General features: G+C 44.6%; 2 protein-coding genes across 6 annotated transcripts in view; one reads left to right on the top strand and one right to left on the bottom strand.

The window, feature by feature from the left end:
• Nucleotides 1-6,578, top strand: part of MAST1 (microtubule associated serine/threonine kinase 1) — an 87,391-nt gene extending 80,813 nt beyond the window's left edge. For all 3 annotated transcript variants that reach the window (XM_026711545.2, XM_087925857.1, XM_087925858.1), the window contains one exon: nt 329-6,578. In XM_026711545.2, coding sequence (XP_026567330.2) covers nt 329-1,431 — 1,103 coding nt within the window. In that variant the 3' untranslated portion in view covers nt 1,432-6,578. The remainder of the gene's footprint in view (nt 1-328) is intronic.
• A 3,990-nt stretch (nt 6,579-10,568) lies between these two features.
• LOC113443387 (nuclear factor interleukin-3-regulated protein-like) lies at nt 10,569-23,567 on the bottom strand. Of its 3 annotated transcripts, none has more exons than XM_026711586.2 (2): nt 23,050-23,567; nt 10,569-12,936 (listed from the first exon to the last, which is right to left on the bottom strand). In XM_026711586.2, the coding sequence occupies exon 2, from the start codon at nt 12,442-12,444 to the stop codon at nt 11,110-11,112; it is 1,335 nt and encodes a 444-aa protein (XP_026567371.1). In that variant the 5' UTR covers nt 12,445-12,936; nt 23,050-23,567; the 3' UTR covers nt 10,569-11,109. The 3 variants fall into 3 exon arrangements, with proteins under 3 accessions (XP_026567371.1, XP_087781985.1, XP_087781986.1); XM_087925859.1 differs by lacking the exon at nt 23,050-23,567 and adding an exon at nt 15,593-15,847; XM_087925860.1 differs by lacking the exon at nt 23,050-23,567 and adding an exon at nt 13,640-13,820.
• Nucleotides 23,568-24,864: the final 1,297 nt, after the last annotated feature.

A 24,864-nucleotide genomic window follows, 5' to 3' on the forward strand; every position in this document is an offset into this window, starting at 1 on the left:
CATTTTTCACTTAAAGAAAGAATGAAATATAGCAGTGGATCTTCAACTCCCAAACGAGCAATTACAAATTGCTCTCCAATACCCCAAAGATAAGGCCACAGCACCCCCAGTTTAAGAACCGCTGATCTAGATCAGTGTAAAAAGGTAAGTGTGGATAATTGCATGGGGAACATGGCCTGGTCAATCTTCAGGTGGATCTGTAAGATGGAAGCCCTGTGCCATTTCCTGGCAGGGGAACGCACAGCAGCACCTCTTCTGATTCTCTAAATGGTGCGCGAGGGAGAGCGCCACAGTACATCTTCTCTTTCTTCTCTTTATCCCTTTGCAGGTGCCTCTTCTCAGAGCAGTTCCCCAGCCTCCAGTACACCCAATTCACCCGCCACCACATCCCATCACATGCGGCCCAGCACTCTGCATGGCCTATCTCCCAAACTGCATCGCCAGTACCGTTCGGCCCGCTGCAAGTCAGCTGGAAACATTCCCCTCTCACCCCTGGCACATACGCCCTCACCTACCCAGTCCTCACCACCACCACTTCCCGGCCATACCGTGGGAAGCTCCAACACCACCCAGAGCTTTCCTGCAAAGCTTCATTCCTCACCACCAGTGGTCCGGCCACGCCCCAAGAGCGCAGAGCCCCCTCGTTCGCCACTTTTGAAGCGGGTGCAATCAGCGGAAAAACTGGGCTCTCTCTTAAGCGCGGAGAAGAAGGTGGTAGTGAGGAAACATAGCCTGGAGGTGGTACACTCTGAATACCGCAAAGACTTCTATGGGGAACCTGGCCTTCACAGTCTGGCGGAGTCAGATGGGGAGAGCCCCGGTGAATCTGGCACTCCAAAGCCCTTGGCCACCCGGCGCCTGGGCCGGCAGGAATCCCCACTTAGTTTTGGAGTCGGAGATGGAGAGGCAGCTTCGGAGACCAGTGCCAAAGCAAGGGGCCCGGATGCTGTCCCTGGGGATTGCAGGAGGAGCCAAGCTGTGCAGACCGAGGAGGCTTTTGCAGCAGCAAACCGAGCCCTGACTAAAGCCCTGAGCCCCGTTCAAGAGCATGAGCAAGGCAGAAAAGGCAGCCTGGAGGCAGATGTGATTCCCCGGGGCCCTGTCCCGATTGTGTTGGAACCGAAAGAGGCCCAAGACCCTGGCCCTCCGGGAAAGGCCACCGCGCAGCCTGTCCAAGACAAGACTGCTTCACCCAAGGAGAAGTGGATCTTGGAGGTCGTGGAAGAGCACACCACGTTGGGAACCTGTGTAAAAAACCCCAGTTGCCTCTGCCCAGAGGAAACCAAGAACGGACTGAAGCGAAGCTCAGCTGAAGCAAAGGGAAAACGGGGGAAAGAAGAGCTACCTGTCTTGGCATCAGGGAGCAAGTGTGCAGGAGATACACCCCGACCCCCAGCTCCTCCCCTGGAGAAGAAAGGGGCTGCTCACTGAACCAGAGAAGAGCTGATTTTCTCACCCTCCTGGCCCCCAGGACCATACTAGTAGAACACCAATGTCGTATTTGCCTTCCAGCCTTCGTGGGGATGACAGCGGTAAGGTAGCACAGCCGTGTTCCCAACAGAGCTGGAAGGGGGTGCTCCTTACGCTCTCTGTGAATACGAAGGGCAGAGGCAACAGTGCCTCTTCCTCCTCAGCCATCCCTTTGTGAATGGCATGTCTACTCTTAAGCCTTGTAAAGAACCTATACATATCTCTCTCGCGCTATATATATATATATTATAATATTTATATAAATATAAATACAAATATATATATAAATATATATATATATACAAGTAAAACTATACATGAAATGGTTAATACTGTGATCACTCCCTTCCCCAGCCTCACACCCATTGTACTGTGCTTCAGGCTATTTCTTGAAATCTGTATAATAAAAAATAATAATTGATGTTTAGGGAAACAATTAGAATTGGAATAGAGAACACCAGGCAATGTTTGAATTGCATCAAGTTTTGCTCCTGCACAAAGTTCGAAAAGTCCAGTGGAAATTCTGGTGGCCTCTGAATCTCTGCAGGCAAGGCTGCGTGCCGAGGGGAAGGTCCAATGTCATGCCCATTTGCCACGGAATGATTGGCACTTGGGGCATGGGAGTTGAGGGAGCGGACAGGAGAGCTGCAAATAAGCAGCTCCAATATTCACGTCCACAATTCTCCCACCTGCATAACAAGTCTCTTTTCTGTCTGCTTCAGGTGAGGCTGCTTCTTGATTCTATTTTGCTTTCCTAATTTCAATGATAAATTATTGGATTTTATACGCTCTTCACATGTGAGCAATTTGAATAACAAATGAGTTATCAGAAGTAAGTAGATCAGCCTTTAGTTGTGGGGTTATAAATCTGTTCCATCCCAAAGAGGAGCTGATTTTAAAAAAAAATTATACCTGAATGGGACAAAAAAGCTTTACCTATCGTGAAGATGTGGTAAGTTAGTCTCCTGAAGCAGCAGATTTGTAGAATCAAAAATATGGATGGGGAATACTTCGGATGTAAGGGCATGCTAATTGGGAAGTTTTACTATGCAAGTTCAATGGAAATGGTATTTGCTCTGGATAATTCTTCAGCAGGGGTGTACTATGGAAGGGAGATGCCATTGGGCCATTTCTGTATCAGGCACCCAAAGTATCTTTGTCTTTTTGCAGTGTAATAGACGAAACCTCAACCCGCCCCTTGTGTTTTTTGGAAGAGAAAATTTCATATTAGTATTCTTGCCTCTGATGGCAAGCACAACATCCCAAGCCACTAATTCATTGTGGACAGGCTTTGCTCTTCTCTCCCACGGCCCCTAAGGAGTTCACTTAGTTTCGCTCTCAGCCTGATAGTCCCATTATGCAAGTGGATTCTCAGACTGTGATTTTGGAGTTCTGACAAAAGCCTTAACAGACAATGACTGAGGAGAATGCTGCAATCTAAACTAGTAAATCTGGAATTGCATCTGAAGCTCCGTTCAGAGAAGTGCAGGAACAGGCTGTCTCAAAGTTCTGTTTCAACTTCCCTCTCCCTGTTCCTCTGAAATAGCTGACGCTGGAAACTTGGTTGGCTTCCTAGGACTATCAGGAATAGGAGGAAAGTGGGCATCCCCTATGAATTGGCAGATAGGACAGAAAAGTCTCTGCATGTCCCTTTAGGGTACAGAACTACTGTGGCACTCCTAAGGCTACAGGGGTAAGCACTGGGAGCTTCATGTAAACTGCTAAGGTGCAATAAAGAGACCCTGTAAAATTAAGGTGGCTGCTTGACCACATTGGTCAAAAAGCATGATGTTGCCATCCTGCCCACTCATGACTTTATGTCATTGGTAGTTGGAAAAAGATATCATCATGCACGACGGTGCTGTAAATTAACAGTGTCATGTTTAAGTGTACAGCTGTGATCTCAAATCAGGTTGCAGTTGATAGATTGTTTATCCAGAAGTGTTTTGCAGATACCAAGTCTGATGGAATGGAATCCAGTGAATGAGAAAAAAGAGCCTGCTCCTCTTAGGCTTCTCTCTGTTCATCCCAAGACTCGGTTGCTTTGCCTTGAAAAAGAAGTTCAACTCTCAAATTTAGCAACCCAGATTTGGCACCATGTCATTAGGAGTGTATCAAAGTGGTCTTAATGGTAATAGCACTGCTGCTACTGCCTGGTGTAGCTGCTGGTCTCCCTTCTACCCCCCCCCCCCCAATGCTTTCCCTCTCCACCAGGAAGGAGGGGTATTCTCTATGCAAATATCAGCTAAATGGTATAAGTCTGTTTTCTTCTCCCCTTTTGACTCTCCTCAGTTCCAATCCTATTAGCCTGCACCATCATCTTTTCATTCACGCTCCTTCATTTACCCTGATAGCACAATCCTATAAGAGTCCTTGCCACCTCCATGCTCCTCTTCAGGCACCTAACTAAGCCAAATGCAGCCCCCACGGAGCTGCCTTGTCTCCCTGGAGCTACACAGCGTGGCCCACTTGGTAAGGTTCGTGGCAGATTTTATTTGGCCCTAAATAACACACCTGCCCGTAAAACTCCTCTCCCAAATGCATGAGAGCTGGCCCCAGTACTCACGCATCAGGTTTGCTCCAAGCAAGTCTGCAGTGTAGCTTATTGTGTAGATGTTGAAAAGAAGTGGTACAGAACTCCTAAATTTTGGGGAAGGGAATCGGGAGGCAAATAGGTGGGTGGGGAAAGCATTTTGTTTGCAAAGTTCATTTCCCTTCCAAATCCAGAGCTAAGGAGCTCTTCCTTATAAGGGAGCAAAAGCAATCAGAAAGACAGGAGGGAACCTCCAGGGCTGGAGCTCCTACCTTGCAGGGAAGGTACTGTGTATGTGTATGAATGTCCTCCTCCCTCCCATGTAATGCATGAGTGCTCAATGAAAGACTCTGGCTGTACTGTCTGTACTGTGAATAAAGGCATATATACCCTATCTTCCATCCCAAGGAGCTAGGAAGCTGACTGCCACGTAATCTGCCTGCAAAGTATTTTTTCTTCAGTCATCAAAATTGTCTCTTGGCTTACGCAGGCAATAGCATTGTCATGTTAATAAACCAACCTGTACAGCGTGTTTGGCTTTTACCTTCTCTGATCACTGATTATTTGGGTTTGGAAGGGGAACATCTAATGGAAAAGCCAGGTGTTCATCTCAGGACTGCCTATCCCACCCCTTATTTCTGAAATCCAGGGACTGGGCAAAAGTTTTTAGGGTGAGAAACCCTAGGAATTGGGCTTGAAGGTAGAGTTGCCCCAGCTAGCCTTAACCAAAGGGATATTCGCCCTTTCACGTGCTGCTTGAGTCACATGGCTCCTCCAAATCATTTCCCCATTCCACTCTCGGGCTTCCTCCCTCCAGCAGCCTGAGCTGGCTGTTACATAAGAACAAAGGCATTGTGCCAGAAGGTCACTGTTACAAACAGGGCTTCTGTTGTGCATGTGAGGCTCCTCTCACACGGCGTTCTGTGCCAAGACAAGAAAACCAGGACAGAGTCAATCCATCCTTACATCCTTACACAGACTTACTCAACAGTAAAGCAATTCTTGACTGATACATCATCTCTGATCCAGCAGAATGGCTTCATTGGTCAAGTTTGTGACTCTAGGCCTAGTTGAGTGATAAGGTCGTCTTATCCGAAACTTTAGATTTAATTAGAATGAACATTCAAATATTTGTCAGCCTGAACCATGTCATCACACTGTGGCTTCTAAATGACCATGTCTTCTCTCTCTTAAGTCTGACTTATCTGAAGCTCTCCCCTTTGTGTCCTGGGATTGAGCGCTGGAATAAGGGAAGTTATTAAGACCTATTCCCCAAACTCACAAAAGTCCTTGGAAACTAAAAAAAAAAACAATAACAGAGAACTGGCCTGTTCACATACACGTTTCTTAATAAACCCAAACACCCATTCAAGGAATGATGAATGCAGGCTACTATTTGGAATGTTACTGAGACACGCGGCATGATACACCAATAATTTAATGGCATAAGTCTTGATTAAAATGTATGGGAATTGTGCAAAAGAAGGAAGCGACAGAATGGCTTGTGCAGAATTTCCCAGTAGATAATCCGTATCAGTGAATGAATAGCTGAAGATCAATCTGAAATGATAACAGGCCAGCTTTTTCAGGAAAGTGACAAACTATTGCTGGAAGTGGTGGTACACATATTACATTCCAGCAAGATAAACTATCAACATAATTTTATATTTATAATATTATAGTATTATAATATTAAATTTGAGCTTGACCTACCAAGATGTCAGAAGCTCATCAGAGAAATTTGGGGGGAGTATATGACATCCTAAAGTTGAGTACAGCAAAAAAAAATATCTCATTTTTTTCTCTCTCCCATGTATTTGTCCTGCATCCTCTTTTTTTTTTCCCGTCCTCAGGGGCCATCACTTTTGCTAGAAATCTGAATTTACCACAAAGGTATTTTGATATTAGGAAGAGGGACAGTTCTGACCCCTGGGGTTGTGAATTGTCTGCCTTTGGCTTAGGCCCGTTCTTAATTCCACAAACTCTTAAGCCGCAGCACTCAGTCTCTTGCAGAGCATGAATGCCTACGTAGAATGAGGTAACACCTAATAATTTCCAAAGAGGTGCTGGTTAAGCCCAAGTTCATCAGTGGTGAGGCGGTGCAGCTGCCTTTCTTGAGACACCCATTTACAAGCCACCCATTTACAAGCCACCCATTTAAAGCTGTCTTTCTTGAGACACCCATTTACAAGCCTGTGGAGATTGTCCTGTCACCACCTACCTGACTTCTATAGTGACTCAGCAATGTCTGGAAGGCCATGGCTTTGCAGGAGAAAAGGTGACCAGGCGGTCACCTGATCTCAAACATCAATGCTGATGATCTCATCTAGTTACTGCATTTTGTTTTCTCTTGGTTGAAGGAGATTCTGGCAGCTAATGCCTCCTGGCCCAGTTTACCAACATGCTTATCGCAAGGGCAAAGATCCACTGGAACAATTAAAAACTATCTCAGTAATCACAAAGCCTTTACCTTCAAAACAGCACATCCCCATGAAATGGTAGAACTGTTTTGTCTCCACTTTCCTGAGTTTTCAAAGTTTCAGGACTAACAGAGCTGTGGATCCCTCCCCTGCTTTGAAGCAATAGTTTATCACTTATTCATTTTTTTTTCTTGCCCCACAATCAGCTCATGGGCCTGTTCACACTGCTAGATTGCCACTGCGAGAAAATGGGTTGGTGAGTGGAGCTTGCATATAAAGTTTCTTGACTGGGGTGCATGATGCCAAACTCTCCCTGCATTATAACAAGCTCCAGTGATATGCCACAAGGGCTAACAGAGTGGATTCCTCTCATCCAATTTAGCATTTCTATGTGCCCTTTGGAGGTTCATCAACAGGGCACAGTACAACAGCTCTACGCCATTCACAGCTGATATTAATAGGCAGTTATTAAAAGCTACCACTAGTCCAAGTATGATATGCGATACACTAAATAAATAAAAAGAGCTAACACTATATAGATAAATTATTCCAACTAGAGTTAGGAGCATCTGATGGGTCTATATGTACTGAACTATCTAAAGGTAATCTTCAATGCCATCTAAGACAATTGTCATTAAGAAAACTTTGGAACTATCTGTGAACTGAAGAATGTGTTATTACAAGTTGCACTGTCTCATTCTGAACTGCAGGCCTACCTTTAGAATTAGACCATCATAATTTTTTAATGAACGTATTAGAGAAGACCAAGATGGATCAGTCCATCAAGCCAATGAGAAGGAACAAAAAGGATACCATCATTTCAAAGATAAGAAGTACTGTAACTGAAAGAGGTGATATGACCATAATCATGTTAAATGGAAATCTAAGAGAATAATGCTTGATATATTTATTTAATCAAGAAAAGGAACCTTTAAGTAGCTTCTAAATTTAAACTGGTAGAAGTACCAAGGGAAGCTGTCTTCAGGTCCTATTACAGTAAATTATCCTTCCAGCTTGTATCGTTCGTTAAGATTAGTTTGTTAGACTGTTCTTTGACATTCATAACTTTTATATGGCATTATTTTATTGCAATCATTGGCAACCTAAACCAGCCTTATCCATCCTGTCTAGGAATTATAGAAGTTGAAAAGTTGAAAAGCATCTTGCTAGATAATGCTGTTTTAGGGCAATTCATTTCTATTTGGCTGTATGTTTGAACATGGTTATTAAATCACTTTAATGCTTCCAAGATGGATGAAGATTACTGCCAATGCTACAGCTAACAATGGGTGTGTTCTATATACTGCCACTGTTAATAAATTCAGGATTTCAGCTACAAAAGGTTGAGGAGGTTACGTTTTCTTTTATGCCCCATTTGTTGAAGGGTTGTCTGAATTTGTTTTTTGCATTTCATTCCACTCTTGAACATTTTATAGCTTTACAAGTTGTGTAGATGATTTTTTTAAATTAAAAGATGTATATGATCTCAAGAAACACAACTCTTGGCATTTCACAACAACAATAAATACCATAAAATCAAAACTTGGTGCCTCAGCCATTGTTCTCTAATGTATCCAGCAACCATTTCCAGGCTCCAATCTCATTCCACCCCAGTGCTGGGGAAAGAGCCAAAATAAAAGGGTGGAGCCTGCCAAATGCAGGGGATGAATGCTCCATGGAGTTGGGACTGCTATTTAAAAAAAGGCAGGAAAGGGCCTGGAGTGTGACCTCCCAATGCAAATAACCTTGCCTCGTGCATGTAAGGCTTCAAGGTGATAACCAGCACCTTGAAATGCATCTAGAAAATGGGAGCCAATACAACTTGTACTGTCACAACATAATATGGGCAAACCGAAGAGCATCCAACACTGCATGCACCACAGCATTCAAGAGTGGTGTAACTTTTGCATGGTCTTCAAGACTTGCATTGTCTTCTACTGCTAGTCCAACCATTAGTGGCTCTACTCTTTCATCCTTGCAAGAGGAACATAGCCATCTGCCAAAGGTCTGTGTAATAGGCTGATTATTATTATTATTATTATTATTATTATTATTATTATTATTATTATTATTATTATTATTATTCACAAAAAATGACAGTGTACACAGCAAACGAGATAACTATGCTGGGTTTCGTATCACAAATCACTAGTCAAACACTTCCCAAGTGTTTAGGACTGTGTGATATATCAGTGGATTATGTGAGCAGATCCCAGTAAGGTGGCCTTCTGCAGCTGACCAATGGTGATTTTGTCAGCGCCAATTGTTTTTAAGTGCATGTCTAGGTCTTTAGGCACAGCCCCCAGTGTGCCGAGTACCACTGGAACCACAGGCACTGGTTTATGCCAGAGCATCATTAGTATTAGTATTATTATTATTAAAGAGACAAGTTGGCGCCTCTGCTTGACTTCCATTGCATCTTCCTCTTTTGAGGAGAATGCAATTCTTGCAGCGCCCTTGGATACGGTCAAAGCAGCAAGTTCCCTTAGTAGTTGGTGCAGAGCAATATAAAAAAAAAACCCTGGGGCTGGCCACACTCCCTCCTGGTTCACCCATTCTCTGCTCTCTTTTCAGCTGCTATTGTTACTATGGTAACACAGGCTAGGCTTTGTGGAGGGGCTGGCTTCCTGATACAACACTGGCTCTCAGCCAGCCTCGAGCTGCATGCTTGTGTGCTGCTTGTGTGCGTGCGCAGGTGGGGGTTGGTGGTAGTGACCTACTTTTGATGACACGGTTTTTCTCCCTCCCCCCCACCCCCCCCCCAGGTAAGCATAGATAATCCTACCCTCACCCACAGATTCAACCAAATGAGAAAGTCAGCTTTGGAAAAGAGGCTAATAGCCCTAATCAGTGATTCAGAAAACCAGGTGATGGGCAAGGATTCAAAATAGAGCATCTCTCTATCATCTCTCCATCTCTCCCTCAAACCTGCCATGACCAAAGCAACTAGCAGTACATAGGATGAAGAAATCAGGTATTTTAGTTCAGGGATAGTCTTTGTCCTGTCTCATTAGAATAGAATTAATACAAAAACAGTTGGCTTTCCAGAACTAAATCACAACGCCTCAGACCCTTCACCTCTTGCAAATAATCACCACCACCACCACCTAGTAAATCCTTAGCAAGATTAAAAGGTGTCAAAGCTGAATGTTTGATAAATGCATCAGACATTTTTTAAAAAACTTTTAAATAAGTAAGAGGCTTTTCGGAACCCCAAAACACACTTGTACTTGTAAAAGCCTCCTTTACTGACAACAATAATACCCATTTTTTGGACGAATATCATCTGCCAAAAACAGACCTCGTCGGTATTTTAAGACATCGCTCAGTGCCTGGATCCAGCAGATTTTTGCCAATTACGTTAAGTCCAACAGCCACTAAGCAAACGTCCATTAAATCAAGGGTTTACTGTACTAAATATTACAAGAATCCTTTTTCTAAAATTAAGACATTTCTGCTAAGAAAATAAATATGAATAGCTCTACTCTTCATCTAACCCCTCATCTACCTACAAACATTGCTTGTAGACTTAAATATTTCACATCCACATGGGGAGAAAGATGTTTTCCCCCCAATGGTAAGAAAATGATTAAAACTATAAGTCAACTGTGCTTGCAACTAGAAGGAAGACTTGGAACTCAAATAAACAAATGCTATTGCTATTTACTGGCACAAGATGCAAGAAACACATTACCCTGGTATTGAAAGAATTACATTAGCTATCAATTTGTTACTAAAACTTGACCTTCTTAACTCTACATAATCTGAGAGGGTAAATTCCTTGTACCCTGACCTCTTCAGATGCCACTTTCTGGTTGAGGTGAAACCAAATGTTTCCAGAAGCTCAGTGAAAACAGCACATTGCTAGACCCTTCTTTGCTGGTTTCAAATCCAAGTTAAGATTGTCATTCATTTATGAAGAATAATTTGTGGCCTGATCCTGATTTTACATGGAACATGGAACTCCATTCCAAATAATTGTTATTTTATTAATTCATTGGCCATTTTTACGGCAGTATACGTTACGTGGTTTTATTTCTCCTTGTGAAGCTCTTGGATGGAAAGGAAAAGTGCAAAAGAGTGAGGTACCCACCTCTGTGTTCTGTGTCAATCTTTCTCTGCTCCCAAGTCAGTCAACAACTTAACATTTTTCTGTAGGTTTATTTTAGTAATTAAAAACACACAACACTTGGTTTGGCCAAGCAATTTCTGACAGAGAAAATACAGTCCCTCACAATCCATTTAGGCATCCTTATTGTGGGTATCCAAGAACTTTAACATCAGTGCAGAACGGATTAGATGCCAACTTTTGGGTACTCGCCTGTCAATCACAATGCCAGAATTGTTATCAAGTTAGAAAACCATTAGGCATTTGCCCAGCAAAACACGTCTCATCTACACACTGAATTCTGGAGCCTTAGAAAACAGGACTTCCAACCCCCACTATACCTTAGTAATTCCAAAGTCTTTTTCCGAGGCAGCCCCCACCCTATCCCTCATGCTCAACCCATGTATCCTCTTTTGCCATCTCATGGTCCCTATTCCCCCCAGATTCTGAAGTCAGCAGTTCCAGGTCATCCATGGCCCCCTTCTCCAATGCTCATTTGGCCATGTAAAATCCCTTTCTTGTACCAGTTCGATTTCTTCTCCTTACTTCCCAAATCTTCATCCAGACCTAGGTCTCCTTCAAGTTGGCCTGGGGTCATCATCATGACAAGCCTCCTCCCACCTGCTGACATGGTCCTTTGGGACGGTGTGATCCGAGGGAAGCCCTGAGCCAGGACACAAAAGTCTTTCCAAGTTGCCACTGGAAGCGGGGGGCTCGTTCAGAAACAAGGCTTGCCGCACCAGGGCTGACATCTCCTCGTGTCGGTCACTGTCCCAATCTGAGGCCGCCGAGGCTCCCTGGCAGCAGGCAACTGGAGCAGTGCTAGATCCGGGGAACGGTTCATGAACCCCACTGCTGTGTGCTCTGCATTTGAGTCGAAGCTTGTGTGGGAGGGCTGCGGTCTTCACGTCAGGGTGGGTGTCCAGCGGCACGGGGAAGGCAGCAGAGGAATATCCCCAAGGGGGTTCTTCACTTTCTTCACTGGTGTAACCCTCAAAGGGGGACCTAGGCTCTTCAATTTTCTTGATGTGCTCCCCCTCCAAATAGCCGTCAGGAGCACTAGAGCCCTGGGGTTTTGAGCAATACCCTGAGTGCGTCTGGAGCTCCCCCTGGGGGCAGCGAGGATCAGGCCCCCCACAGTGGCTTTTGGGACTCTGACTCCCACAGCCTTCGGCCTGCTCCGCTTCTTCAGGAAGCAAGGGTTGTGGAGGGACCACTGCGGTAAAGCCATTGGCACTGAAAAGGATCACACTGCGGGGAACCGAGCCCTTGGGCTCTGGGTAAGGCTGCAAGGGGGCATCCCCATAGACACGGTGGATGGCCTGGGCTTCCTCCAGCATCTGGGGGAGAGGGCTGTCGCGAGATGAGCCATCAGACAGGTCAGAGAGAGAGTCCCGGGGAGAATACTTGGCTACCGATACACTTACACTGTCCCGGCTTGACTGCTCCGTTTCAGACGAATCCTCTGAGTGGGGGGTTCGGGACAGGGAACCGGGATACAAACTGCTGTTGCCGACACCGTATAAGTGTGCTTGGGCGTTGGCACTGGCAGTGCTCAGCTGCTGGCTCTTTTCCATGAAGGCTGTCGTGCTGATGAGGCCGAAGCGCAGCTTCAGCTGCAGGAGCTCTGTTTTCAGCCGCACGTTCTCCTCGTTGAGTGCCAGCACCTTATTCTCCAGAACCAGGTCGTTGAAACGCCGTTTCTCCCGGGAACGCTTAGCAGCCTCATTGTTCTTCCGACGCTTCTCCCAGTAGCTGGCATCCTTCTTCTCGTCAGAGATGAACTCTCTCTTTCGCCTACAGTTGACATTCGGCTTGCTCTTCAGGGTTCGCGCTCGCTGAATAATGCCGTTGGGATGGAACTCGGGAAAGTTCCGAGCCACACATAACGTGGGGGAGTCGAGACTCTCCATCACAGGGGTGGAGGAAGGGAGGGAAGTAGGGGTCAAAATGTCCAGATGCACTTTGTCTCTTGCTGGAGTATTTCCTTTCCTCAGAACTGTGGCGGCGGCGGCTGCTCCTGCTGTTCCACAGGATACTCCTTCCCAGCTGTGCACCCCAAACTGTTACCAAGCTGTATTGCCTGGGAAGCTGTATCCAATATGGCCTTGAGCTGTCCTCCAGTTGCTACAGTCAGATGGGATCGGGGCTCCCATAAATGGAAAATGAATTGTCCGATACGAGGAGACCATCTTCCAAATCCCTGCTGAAAAGGGACTGTCTCCAGATTCCTTGGGAGAGTTTTACTGTCCTCAGTCTTCAGGTCAGTAATGCTGCCAGAGTGACTGCTGCCAAAATGCTACAGCCAACAGGAGCCAGGATGTGGCTGGACAACAGAGGCACAGTGGGAAGGGTAGAGAAGCAACAGCAACTGCTGGGTCAGGCCCAGAAGGCAGCAGAAACGCCTAGGGAGGAAGGATACAAAAAGAGGGTGTTACATTTCTGCCTAGTGCTGTCACACACCTCAGGCTCTGTTTACATAATCCAGCAGGTTCAGACAGCATCACCATGGCCCTTGGTTTGCATGGGCCACACCCCACATTCCAGCTCCCCTCAGAAACAAATGTGAGGTTGCCTCTACTGGGGGGGGGGAACCCTGCCCCCCCGCCCAGCAGAACTACATTCAGATGTAATTTCTACTTGGCAATCAAAATATATGCTCCACCTTGTCCCTGCCCCAGACCCAAAGCATGCCACTCCCCAGAGATGCTGCACCCACATTGCAATCTCTGCCAAACGTACAAGAGAAAAACTACTTTTCTAATTGACATACCCTAAGAAGGACAAAGGAGTCCCATTTGACCTTTTCACAGATGATGGCTTCATTACATTAAGATCCGATTCCCCTCTTTCCCTCAGAGAACGTCTGCATACAACATGCCTGTAGGGACAATTGCCACTCTGATACACCCAAAATGGGCCACTTACTTCCATTTCATTCACAAATGTACTCTCCCCATCTCACACACACCAACTCACACACACAGAGGCCCAACCAGCATGCACACACAGACAACACCCCCTCCCATTTCTCATAACAAGGGGAGAAAGGGAGGGAGGGAGAGTAAAGGAGATTACAAGAAGTGGATCAGGATGGGGATTTTTAACCTTGAAGTCGAGAGATCCAAGGCAGGGAATCTTCCAGCCCCCTTTTGACTGCTGAGGGGTAGGCCAGCGAGCCAGACAGGTTGCACAAAGAGCGCCACCCCAACCTTCCTTCCACATTCACCATGACACATAGATAGGAATGCTGAAGCTCTCCTTCCCGAGAAGGCAAGGCCATGTGTACCAAGTGGCACGCACGCTCCCCCACGATGATGGCAAAACCCCCCCTTTCTTTTCTTCACATGTGATCTACACGCACCAGGCACAGGCAGCAGGAATATAGGTCAGTAAACACTGAATATTTATCAAGCCAGGCAGTCAAAACAGGTCTGATGATTATGGATTGCACAACAGTTCCAGAAAAGAGAGAGCGGCACAGCGCCAACAACCTACTGGCCTACAAACTGTTTCTTCATAAAAAAATAATAGCAGCAGGAGGCAGAGGAGGCAATATTGGGGACCAATAAGAGAAAATACTGCTAACAATTGGGGCCGCAGCCACAAAGCCATCTTAATAACTAGTTGGTTCCCCGGTCAGCCTTGCTCCAGTTTCCAAACAGATTCAGCAGTCTCAGTATCTTGGATGGTACCAGGATTTCTATAGAGAAAACCATGAACACTCTTCTGTACAGATTTCTACAGAGCAAGTTTTTGTAATATATATATATATATATATATATATATATATATATATATATATATATATATATATATATATATATATATATATATATTTGTTTTCTGAGGTTCTCAGGGTATTTGTATGTGGATCTTTGGTTGTTGGGTTTTCTCCCACGTAAGATTGAAGTATCTAGGCACGTTTGATGAAGTCTCATTCATCATCTTCAGGCTTCTGTCTTGGCTCTGTGCTTCGAGAAGCCCAGAGCCGAAGACAGAAGCCTGAAGATGATGAATGAGACTTCATCGAAACGTGCCTAGATACTCGAATCTTACCGGAGAAAACCCGAACAACCAAAGATCCATATATATATATATATATGTGTGTGTGTGTGTGTGTGTGTGTGTGTGTGTGTGTGTGTGTTATATATATATATATATATATATATATATATATATATATATATATATATATATATATATATATATATAATATATTACATATTACATATATATTGCCACTTTTAATAATCTGGGTGAATTAAAATGGATCCACCAAACCACATTAACTTTCATATTGATATTCATGTTTCATTCAAGCACCTTCATAGACCACACATTTCTTTTTTCAAACCTGGAGATTTATTCTACAAGATATACTCTGTCCTTCCTCCCCCCCCTACAAAATTTCTTCCATGAACAAAAGAAAAGCATCACAAAGCCACAAGGCTCGTTGTATGTATTCCAAATAGGAATCTTACATTCATGCAGCAGGTCCTGCTACTGTCATACTAAGCAAAGTAGTTGTTTAAAAATACTAAAGTAGACTAGCCTCCAACTAGACAAAGGAAATTTCAGTCTTCAGAAAATGACCTTCAGAGAGCAAAGATCGAAGGGGAGGATAGACTGACAGAACCCCTCACTAAAAGGCAGCAAATCTAACAGTCTGCAGCTGTATCAATTTTAATTCGTAATAATAGCAACTGCTACATCAGTAGTGGACATAAAAACAAGATCTCTAAGCATTATAGTAGAAATTCATAGACCTCAGAAAATGTTTGTTAACTCTCCCAATGATTTCTTCCCAAAGTGGGAGTTAACACTGATTGTAAAATGTCACCATAAGAACTATTCTCACATCCATCCATCCATCCATCCATCCATCCATCCATCCACACACACACACACACACACACACACACAATGAATGAACAAGGATGAAAAAGAGGATTCTATTCTCGTCACAGTCATTCTATTCTTTACATGAAAAAGGTAGTTGATCAGCATGGTGGAGGGAAGAGCCTGCATTTCCAGGCCTTTCTTTTTTTTTAACTTTACCTTTTATTTGGTCTCTCCTCCCAAATCCATCACCTGGTGCTGAATCAAAAGGGTGCGACTGCTATCATTTTGTTCTGGGGTGCACCAGATTCCTGGCCTTCCTGGGCTCTTGAGTTCAAAGAGATGACACCCTCACTCTAGGTCCACATATTATTTTCTTGCCTTGACCCAGAATGAGAAAGGGTTTTCCAGCTAAGCTCAAATCCCACACCCTGATCTGCCTACAGGGTCCGGCCTCGTGTCTTAGAAGGCACATGGAACTACTACTAAGCTGGATTGGGTGTATACAATCAGGATCCTGCAAGCTCAGGCATGAAGAGGAAGCTGACCTACTTCTCAGTCTGCGTCACCCCCTTGGGGCAGTAGGTCTGATAGGATTCAAAGGAGGTCAGAAGAGAGGACTGCCACTCACTTTGAGCTCTCTTTGAGCATAGGAGGAGCTGGATCTTACCAAGTCGATGTAGCATCAGAGTAAAAATACAGTTGTACGGTTACATAAGAGCAGTAATCAAAAGCAAAGCAAAAGTGAAGAGTGCATCTGAACTGATGCCAAGTGCTTTGCATTCACAAAAGTGTCACAGACAGGCTTTCAAATTAAAGAGAACAACATAACCTTTGAACATTTTCATTTTGAAAATCAAGTTCTGTTTAGGGCTTTCTTGTAATAAAAACCGAATTGGCAGAAATTGTTCAGCACAAAGGAAAGTGATATGAGTTGTGCAGTAAAATTAAAAGTGCAATGAAGTTCTGAAAATCAAACCCGACTGTAAGCACAAAAGCACACAGAACAGAAGGACTGGTTATGAAAGCAACAAGAGCGTACATCCAAAATGACATGCATGCTAGGTTTATACAATACATTAGACCAGTTAATATAGGATAAGGTTGTTTGTGATTCCATTTGCTGTAGGAATCCAGTGTTTACTACTGACCCAGGCTGTCATGGTAAACTATAGCATGATTTATTTGTCTGGGCACAGCAGGATATGTGAACACAGCAATGAACAGATTTACTTTGAGTGTGTTATGAGGATGCAGCCATAATGGAACAAGTTTACATTCCTCTTGGAATGCGTTCCTTGAATTCTGAATTACAAGATCCAATAATCCTAGACAACATCTTAAAGAAAAAATGAGGTCATGTCAGCAAATTTATAGCAAGGGCTATGAGAGCTTCTGGGATTAATAAGCGTTGGGGTATAGAGGAAGCCTCTGGACACCTTTCTTGAACAGAGCCTGAGACTATCACAGAGCTGAACTTTTAAACTTACCTCTATAATGTTATTCCTTTGGCAAACAATAACAGCTAAGGTTGTGCTGGGAAGAGCCTCTTTTTTCAATTTCTGCCCATTAACTCTCTCTTTTCAAGGCCCTAAAGCCAGGCAAACCAGAGGGCATTTTCTTTCCTGAACAACTAGTATAATGCTAATCAGTGCTTTGGATAATGGGCTACCCACACAGAGAACGGAGGATCTAATTTAGTCAAGTGATGCCATTCTCCTTATGACTGGTAACTTCCAGAAGGAAGCTCTGCTTGTCTGCTGCAGGGGGAAAAATGCCTTTTGTGCTTCAGAAATAAACAGATTTATTATGACACAATCCAAGTGCCATGTTATTAGCTTCCTGATCTGTGGAAGTTATGTACATGCACCACCACACCCTACTAAGATTCTTCAAATCCATTGAAAGAAACTGCCCAGATACCCATAGTCAACTTCATTGTCTCTTTATTGTCCCACTTACTTCCCAGCAACAACAGGCTATCCAGAACCAGTTTTATGGCCAGTTTCTCTACAATATTCTGGGATGGCAGGACTAGTACTCCTATTGGTTTATTTGGAATGGATTTCAGCGTACTTAGTTAATCCAACATTCCCTGCAGAAGGCAGGCCAACACTTCCTCCTGGAGGGTTGCTTTGCTCTGCAGATTCCTTCCCTTGACTTTCACCTTCCAAAATATCCCTCCCTCCTCTAGGTTCCCTCCCTGCAGGGCTTCCCACACAACTGCTTCATGATGTAATAACTGTTGCAGATCGTGTCTCTACTTTCCCGGCAAGAATGTTCTGTTCCTGTCAGATCTGGAGCTGAGCCACTACCCTTCAGCTGCCTCTTCCCCGTTGCTTTCCACATCGACTCATCTACTTTCCACATAATCAGTTTATCATAATCCGTACTGCCATTTTTCAGGGGGAGGGGGGAGAGGAGCCTTCTGACTGGTAACTCAAGAAGTAAATGCAGATTCTAATGCTGTGAGGAGAGGGCAGCCCAGTTAGAATAATCTGTCCCAAGTTTCGATCAAGACAAAAGGCAGAAACCTTCTGGGGAGCCATAGGGAAACCTGTGCTGAGCAAAGGGTTTCCAATGGTCCTATGGGCAATGCGGGAAAAAACACCACAGGTTGTTTCAGGATTAACCAAGATAAAATTTAAGCAGAAATATCAAGATGCCAACTAGAAAGGAACAAGCCAATCTGGCATGCAGAAGTAAAGCAAATATAATAAAGTTGCTGGTAAAGGTCAAGTTACTCAAACGATGGCAAATCTAGGCAAAGATTGAATATGATTCATCTAAAGAGTCTGGATGACAACTAGATAGCAGCAAGAATTGAAGTTTTCTCTATTTAGTTTCTGCCACCTAGCAATTGTCTAGATTTTTGCAACCCAGATCTAATAGCTCCAAAGAAGTTGCTGTTACAACTTGAGCCTCTGTGTTTCAATTGATCATCATTATCATCATCATCATCAGGCCATCTTGTTCTGACCTAAAGTTGTGTTTTCCCCCTTATATTTAGAAACTGGGAATCATAACTATAATGCCTGGTGTCAAACAAATGGGTGGGTATTCATTTATCTCTTTTAAATGGAAGGTGTCTCTGGAGGGATTAAATTGATCAAATGCTTAATGCATCTCCTCTGGAAGTTGTGTCATGGCAACTGAACTTCTTTTCTTTTTTGGTTTGAAACATTTTGCTCCTTCATGCTACCCTAGGGGAACCTGGTCAGCATAGCAGAGCTTTGCGTGCAACAGGCACCCCACAGGTCATGAAATCTCTCCCTCCCCTCCTGCCTGTAATACTCATGAAATACATTTCGCATCCCAGTGTCAAATTCTGGCATTCTCTTTTGGGGCTGCCTGACTCTCCAGAAAAGCCTGAGCACATGAAGCATGACAACGAATGAGCCAGAGTTAGGCGTTTCAAAATTTCATAACACTTTTTTTTTCATTCTGCATAAGAATGAAAGTAAGAATGAAAGTAGCCACTCCCATTATGATTGTGACATTTTTTTTCATTCCCCATTTAACTACACCTTAGAGGTAATACTCCTAAAACCAGGCTCTATGTAGTTTTGATAATGCTGATAACGCTCAAGTGAATTGAGCTGCAATGATTTTTAGACTTCAGTTTACAGGTAGTCCTCAACTTACAACCATTTGTTCAGCACCTGTTCAAAGTTATGACAGTGCAGAAAAAGGTATCTGACGACTGGTTCTCTCACACTTATGACCATTGCCGTGTCCCTGCTGTCATGTGATCACAATTTGGACACGGCAACTGCAGCAGTCCAGGATCGTATAATCACCATTTGCAGCCTTCCAATTGGCTTCTGACGAACGAAGTCAATGGGGGAAGCTGGATTCACTTAACAGCTAGCTTAACAACTTAACAATAAAAATACTGTAAGATCAGGTGCAATCACACGATGTCTCACTTAATGGCTGCACTCATTAGCAATGGAAATTCTGGTCCCAATTATGGTTGCAAGTTGAGGACTACATGTACACATTTCCAACAGCATCTGGATACACAGCCATGAACAGGGAAAGCTTTCTGGAACGGAGACAAACCACTGCAGAAAACTTTCCTTGCTTATTTTCTACACGTTCAGCTGTTGTTTAAAAATAAAAGAGGAGACAAGCTTGCCAACTAATCAAGAGGAAAAATAGCTTGGCTCATTCTTTTGCTTTTTAAAAACAGTTTGCTCTGCACAAAATCATCAGGCAGAGTTTTGCATACATGAAGTGAATTGTTGCTGCTTGCTGCGGCTGGAAGTCAAGCTGCTGTTAAACACAAAAGTAGACTGATTTTTTTTTTTAAATGTATCATGTATATGAATAACCCGACTTAGTATATAATGCCAACCAAACTTCTAGAATTCAGATTTCACAACTGCCTTTGCAGCTACCACCTCCCACTGCATGTCTACAACTCAGCCCCTTGTTTTTCTGCTTGCAAAAAAACATGGCCAGCTGAGCTAAGTGTCTTATAGCAGGCAGAGAATTTCTAAAGCAAAAATTGCTCAATCATTATGTACTAAGCATTAGTATATAGCCTCACCCTTACACAGACCATGTTGAAATGTGCACGAGGCAGTGGGATTTAGTGGTGAAAGTATTGGTCTAGAAGCAAGGAGACCCAAGTTCTAGCCCATCTTCAATCTTGGAAACTCACTTAGTGACCCGGGTTAGGATCACTCTCTCTCGGCCCAGCCTCTGATGTTTGCAGTGGAGTAAAATAAAATTATGGAACTCTATACATATTATCTTGTATACTGAATAAAATGAAGAATAGAGCAAATACAAGTGTTCCCCTGGATTCGTTTACAGAACTTTTGTGGGATCTCTTGAAAATGGTTACAAGTTGTGCACAGCTATTGAAATGCCTTGAAATGGCATTTCCTTGGCTCTATGGAACAACTGACACATCAAGTGCTTAGTGCATGGGATGGGGTAAGGAACACCGACCCAAGGAACAAAGAGTATTTTTTTCTCCTGATTTTCATTTTGGAAGACAGCTAATGAAAGGGAATGGAGGCTAAAGGTAGGCAGAAGAAGAATGTTTCATCCAGAGGTTTAATAACCAAACCTTGGCCTGATTCTTCTGTCTACATGGAAAGCAGGTGAACAAAACAGGTATCCCCAATTAAATACAGAATCACAACCTCTTCTGCTCTATACTTAGCCTCCAACAGAAGTATCACAGGTTCCATTCAGCAACATGGATGCTTCTTACCAGCTCCACCTCTTCAGCAAGGTCTTCCGTTTCACTTTACCAAGGAACCATGATCAAAGAGACATGATTCGCTGTCCAACTGTGGGCATAAGCTGGGAAGTCTTGGATTCAAATCCTGATCATACATAAAGCATAAAGCCAGGACCCCTCAAAATTACATTCCCGGACTTTGGCAAAGATAAAATTGGTGGTGGGATGGAGGAAGTGCTGTACAAATTGTCCTCAGTAGCTTGAAAAAAAAAAAAAAGACAAGCCTACAGACAGCAGTGCTCACAGCGGATGGTGATGACACCCAGAAGGTACGTGCAATGATGTTATAATGCAAAGGTTTTTCTGATTTGCTTCCCTGGCCTGAAGTGGCTATGTCACTGCAGCATCCTCCCAGACATGCCATCATTTACACTCACAACACACTGGGCTCTACCCTGTATAAATACATTTAATTAATTTGTTACTCGCTGTATTGAATGAATCCAGAGCATTGGTTAGTTAAGCCTTGTTCCAAACCCAGCCATTGTGATTAAATTTGCAGGAGGGAGGGAAGATTCTCCCGTTTGATTTGCTTGGTGATTCTATTCATTCAAAATCAGTGAGTTGCATATTACGTATTAGACCTATCAGTGTTTCAAATATTCTGAGTAACACGTCATGTTTCTTCAGACTGCATGGTAAAGATATGTTTTAAAAGGGCATTTTAAGTTTAGAAACATGAAGTGTTATACAAAACATAAAACTACATGGAAATATTCTTGTGTCCCTTTAAAAAACAAGAAATGTGTCACATTAGTGGTAGTCTTTAACTCTACTATTAATTAAGTAGAGAAACAATGTTATTTTTCTATATTTAAAACCACTCCGGTATGGCACCCTATCTCCAATTAAACTAAAACTCTCTCAACTTTCCTGCCTGCAGACTAACTGAGAACAGGATAGCAGGAGACCCAGTGGGTAGCTAAAGTGTTGGACTAGAACCAGGCCCAGGAAATCCACTGGGTGATTTTGGGCTAATCACTGATTCTTCACTGAACCTACCTCACAGGGCTGTTGTTGTAAGAACAAAAATGGAGGAAAGAGGGGGCATAAATTTAATTAAAACAGTGGCATTGCATTAGCATATTTGAAAAAGATCTGGAGGAATAAAGGTAGTTTATGTGAAATACCAAAAGTACTTTTTTTTGCATTGATGGATTTTGGATTTTTTTTAAAAAAACATTTGAAATATATAAGCAATGTACCCTGAGTGGAATAGTTGATACTCCTTCATTTTACTTGCTTTTATTTTTATCATCTGAAAAGCAGAATCGGGATTTCCTAACCACTCAAATAATAAGCAAGCTATATTAAGCAATCCTCCTCACTGTAAATTTTAAAATCATCACAAATTCCATTTACTTCACTTATCTGCAAGAATCCTCCTAATCAGGAAGTGTCAGTTGCTTCCAGAGGGGCCACTGGACCGCCTCTCTCTTGCCCAGCCCTGCCGAGGCTAAAATGTTTTGTATACTTGCACAGCTACAAGCATTATGGAAGGAGGGATGAAACCTTCCTGGGCCATCCAGTCACTGGATTACAAACTTCCTGTTCCTTATTTACTTTCCTGTGGTCAGGGGGAGAATTTCATTTAGAGAAGAAAGGGAAGAACCCTTTCTGGCCTCTTTCTGTACAGTGGCATCTCTTGCTGAGCTAAATTATGTGTGCTAAATTATGTGTGCATCCTTAACAATTTGGCAGAGGGTCTCCGCGCTTCCTCGGAGACAACCAATCCTAAGGCCAACAGCAGATTTAAGGGTCTCTGTCATTAAGGCCCTGAGTCTCAGGCTACTCGGATCGCTCTCCCAAGGCAAGGCAAGGCAAGGCAAGGCAAGGCAAGCCTCAGACATGTCACTGTTCCCATTCGCTCCTCACAGCAAGTCAAGAGCTCCGTCCAGAAGCCTCTCGAGTTCCTGAACCCCCTCAGCTTGGCTGCCTTGCCACGCACACTCGCCCCATCCTAAAAAATGTAGGTCAGTCAGGAAGGGAGGGGAAGAGCGGGAGTGTTTATGTTGTTCTGTGCAACAAGAGACGACGGGCGGGGGGGAACCGCATCACCCATCCACCCAGCTACGTCTAAGCGCGGCCCCACCGCCGCGCAGCACCGCCGTCCTTTTCCAAGCGCGGATTTGCTGCGCAGAACTTCCCCGACTCGTCCGGGCGCAATCCAAGAGCTTGTCTGAACGGGGCTGAAGGGAGGCGCCAGGAGCCCAGCGGAGCAAGAGCGCCGCATGCCCACTGCCCGCCATGTACCTTGCCCGCAAACAAAGCACACCCGCGCCCGCCGACAACTCCAGCGCGCGAGAAACGAGCCGGTCTCTCCCGGGAGACACCCCCCCCCCCAAGGCCAGGGGGCTTGCAGGTGGGGGAAGGGCGAGGGGAGAGGAACCGCCGCAAGGCGTTCGCGTGAAATCACCTCTTCCAGGCGCCCCTCGGCCACCTCTCCAGCGCGGGAAGGAGTCGCCGCGCGTCTTTCGCGAGCTTTGCTGCCGCCGCCGCCCTACTTCTTTCCCCAGGCGAATGTGTGTTAGTAGGTCAGCCGGTTGCATAAGCGCTTCTAAGCGCCTCCGTCACGCTCCCGAAGTCGCCGCACAAAACAAATCGAGGGGAGGAGCGGCGGGGAGAGGCGAGGCGGGCGAGCGGGCGAACGAGAGGGGCTGGGCCGGAGCCAGAGGAGCGAGCGAAGAGCCACGCGGGAGGCGCTGTCGCGGCTGCTGCTGCTGCTGCTGCTGAGGAAGAGACGGAGCCAGCCAGCCGCTCCCTCTTTTCCTCGCCCGCTCGCGTTCAACACTGGAAGCGCCTGAAGGTCGCTTTGCTCCCAAAGCCGCGCGGAAGAGAAGCGAGTCCGCGCCGAGCCACCGCTTGCGCTGCTCCCGGGATCCTGTTGCAAGGAGTTTCCGAGTTACCCGCCTGGCTTCTGACTTGCTGACGTGTAGCGAGAGAACTGGCTTGTTTGTAGGAAAAAGGCTCCCTGCCAGGCTGGGCCTTCGGGAGCTCCGTGGTGCCAAGGCTCGCCAGGGCAGCGTGTGCTGAAGCTGAAGGCCGGGCGCGCCACTTGCGCCAGAACAATAGCTTATAACGGGAGCTCTCCGGTCCAAAGCAAGGCGACGTTTCCTACCAGTTACAGTGAAGAACAAAAGGAGCGGAGGACAAGGCAGGGGGAGCGCTGAGCTGAACCTGAACCCAATATCCCAATGGCTGGGAAGACACAGACACCCCGGGCTCTTCTACTTTTTACAACCATAGCTTTCAGGGTTTAGTCCTAATGTTGAAAAACGGAAGCGAGGCATTGAGTCTATCTGTTTTGGAAAAAGGCTGCGATGGCCACAGTAAAAAGGATCCAAACTATTTTGTAAGAACTTCTGGGAAGGGAAGAGAGACATTGCATTAATGCATTGCATTAAATAAGTTAAGAAAAGCACTTAGCTTGAGCACTTTCTCTCTTCCCTGCTTTAAACTCAGGAAAAGGGTCTTTGGATTTCCATGACCTTTGACCCTACTCAAAATGGGCACAGCACTATACATATCTGTCATGTACAATTGGCCTCCTCCTGGTATAACAGGAAAAAGGGAATAGAGCAGTGTTTCTCAACCTTGATAGCTGGAAGATGCGTGGACTTCAACTTCCAGAATTCTCCAGCTAGCTATGCTGACTGAGGAATCCTGGGAATTGAAGTCTACACTCTTTTAAGCAGCCAAAGTTTAGAAATGCTGGAATAGAGGACTGTGCGCTTTGTTAGAGAGCTAGTGAAGATAGAGGCGAAGGAGGTGATGTGACAGAAACACTCATTTGTTCTCTTCCTTCATCTGCAGCATTGGAGGATTACATTGTGAGTTTTAATCTTAGCTAGTGGGTGGAAAATGCTTGTCTCTATGCTACAGAAGCCATATGCTTACTCTAGGCGCCGTGGACAATTTCAGAACTACTGTTCCCTCTATCCTGAAAAATAAATATTGAGTTAGACCTGCAGACATGCCCAAACATGAAGAAACTGTGATAATGTGTGTGCTGGCAAAGGTACATTTAATTGTAGATGCAAGCATGCACAGATATAAACTGGCTGTGAAAATTGTGGTGTGCCCACAATTTGATGTTACAAGGTACATACATTGTGTAACAATAGAGAAATTGTGTGTGTGTGTGTGTAAATCATGCAGAATCCCATGCAGGAAACTAACTTAACATTAACTTAATCTGCTCTGAGGTTAAGGGAAGGTGGACTCTATATAC

Source organism: Pseudonaja textilis, chromosome 2 (genome assembly GCF_049901715.1).
Source record: "Pseudonaja textilis isolate UNSWEBS1 chromosome 2, rPseTex1.2, whole genome shotgun sequence".
NCBI lineage: Eukaryota > Metazoa > Chordata > Lepidosauria > Squamata > Elapidae > Pseudonaja > Pseudonaja textilis.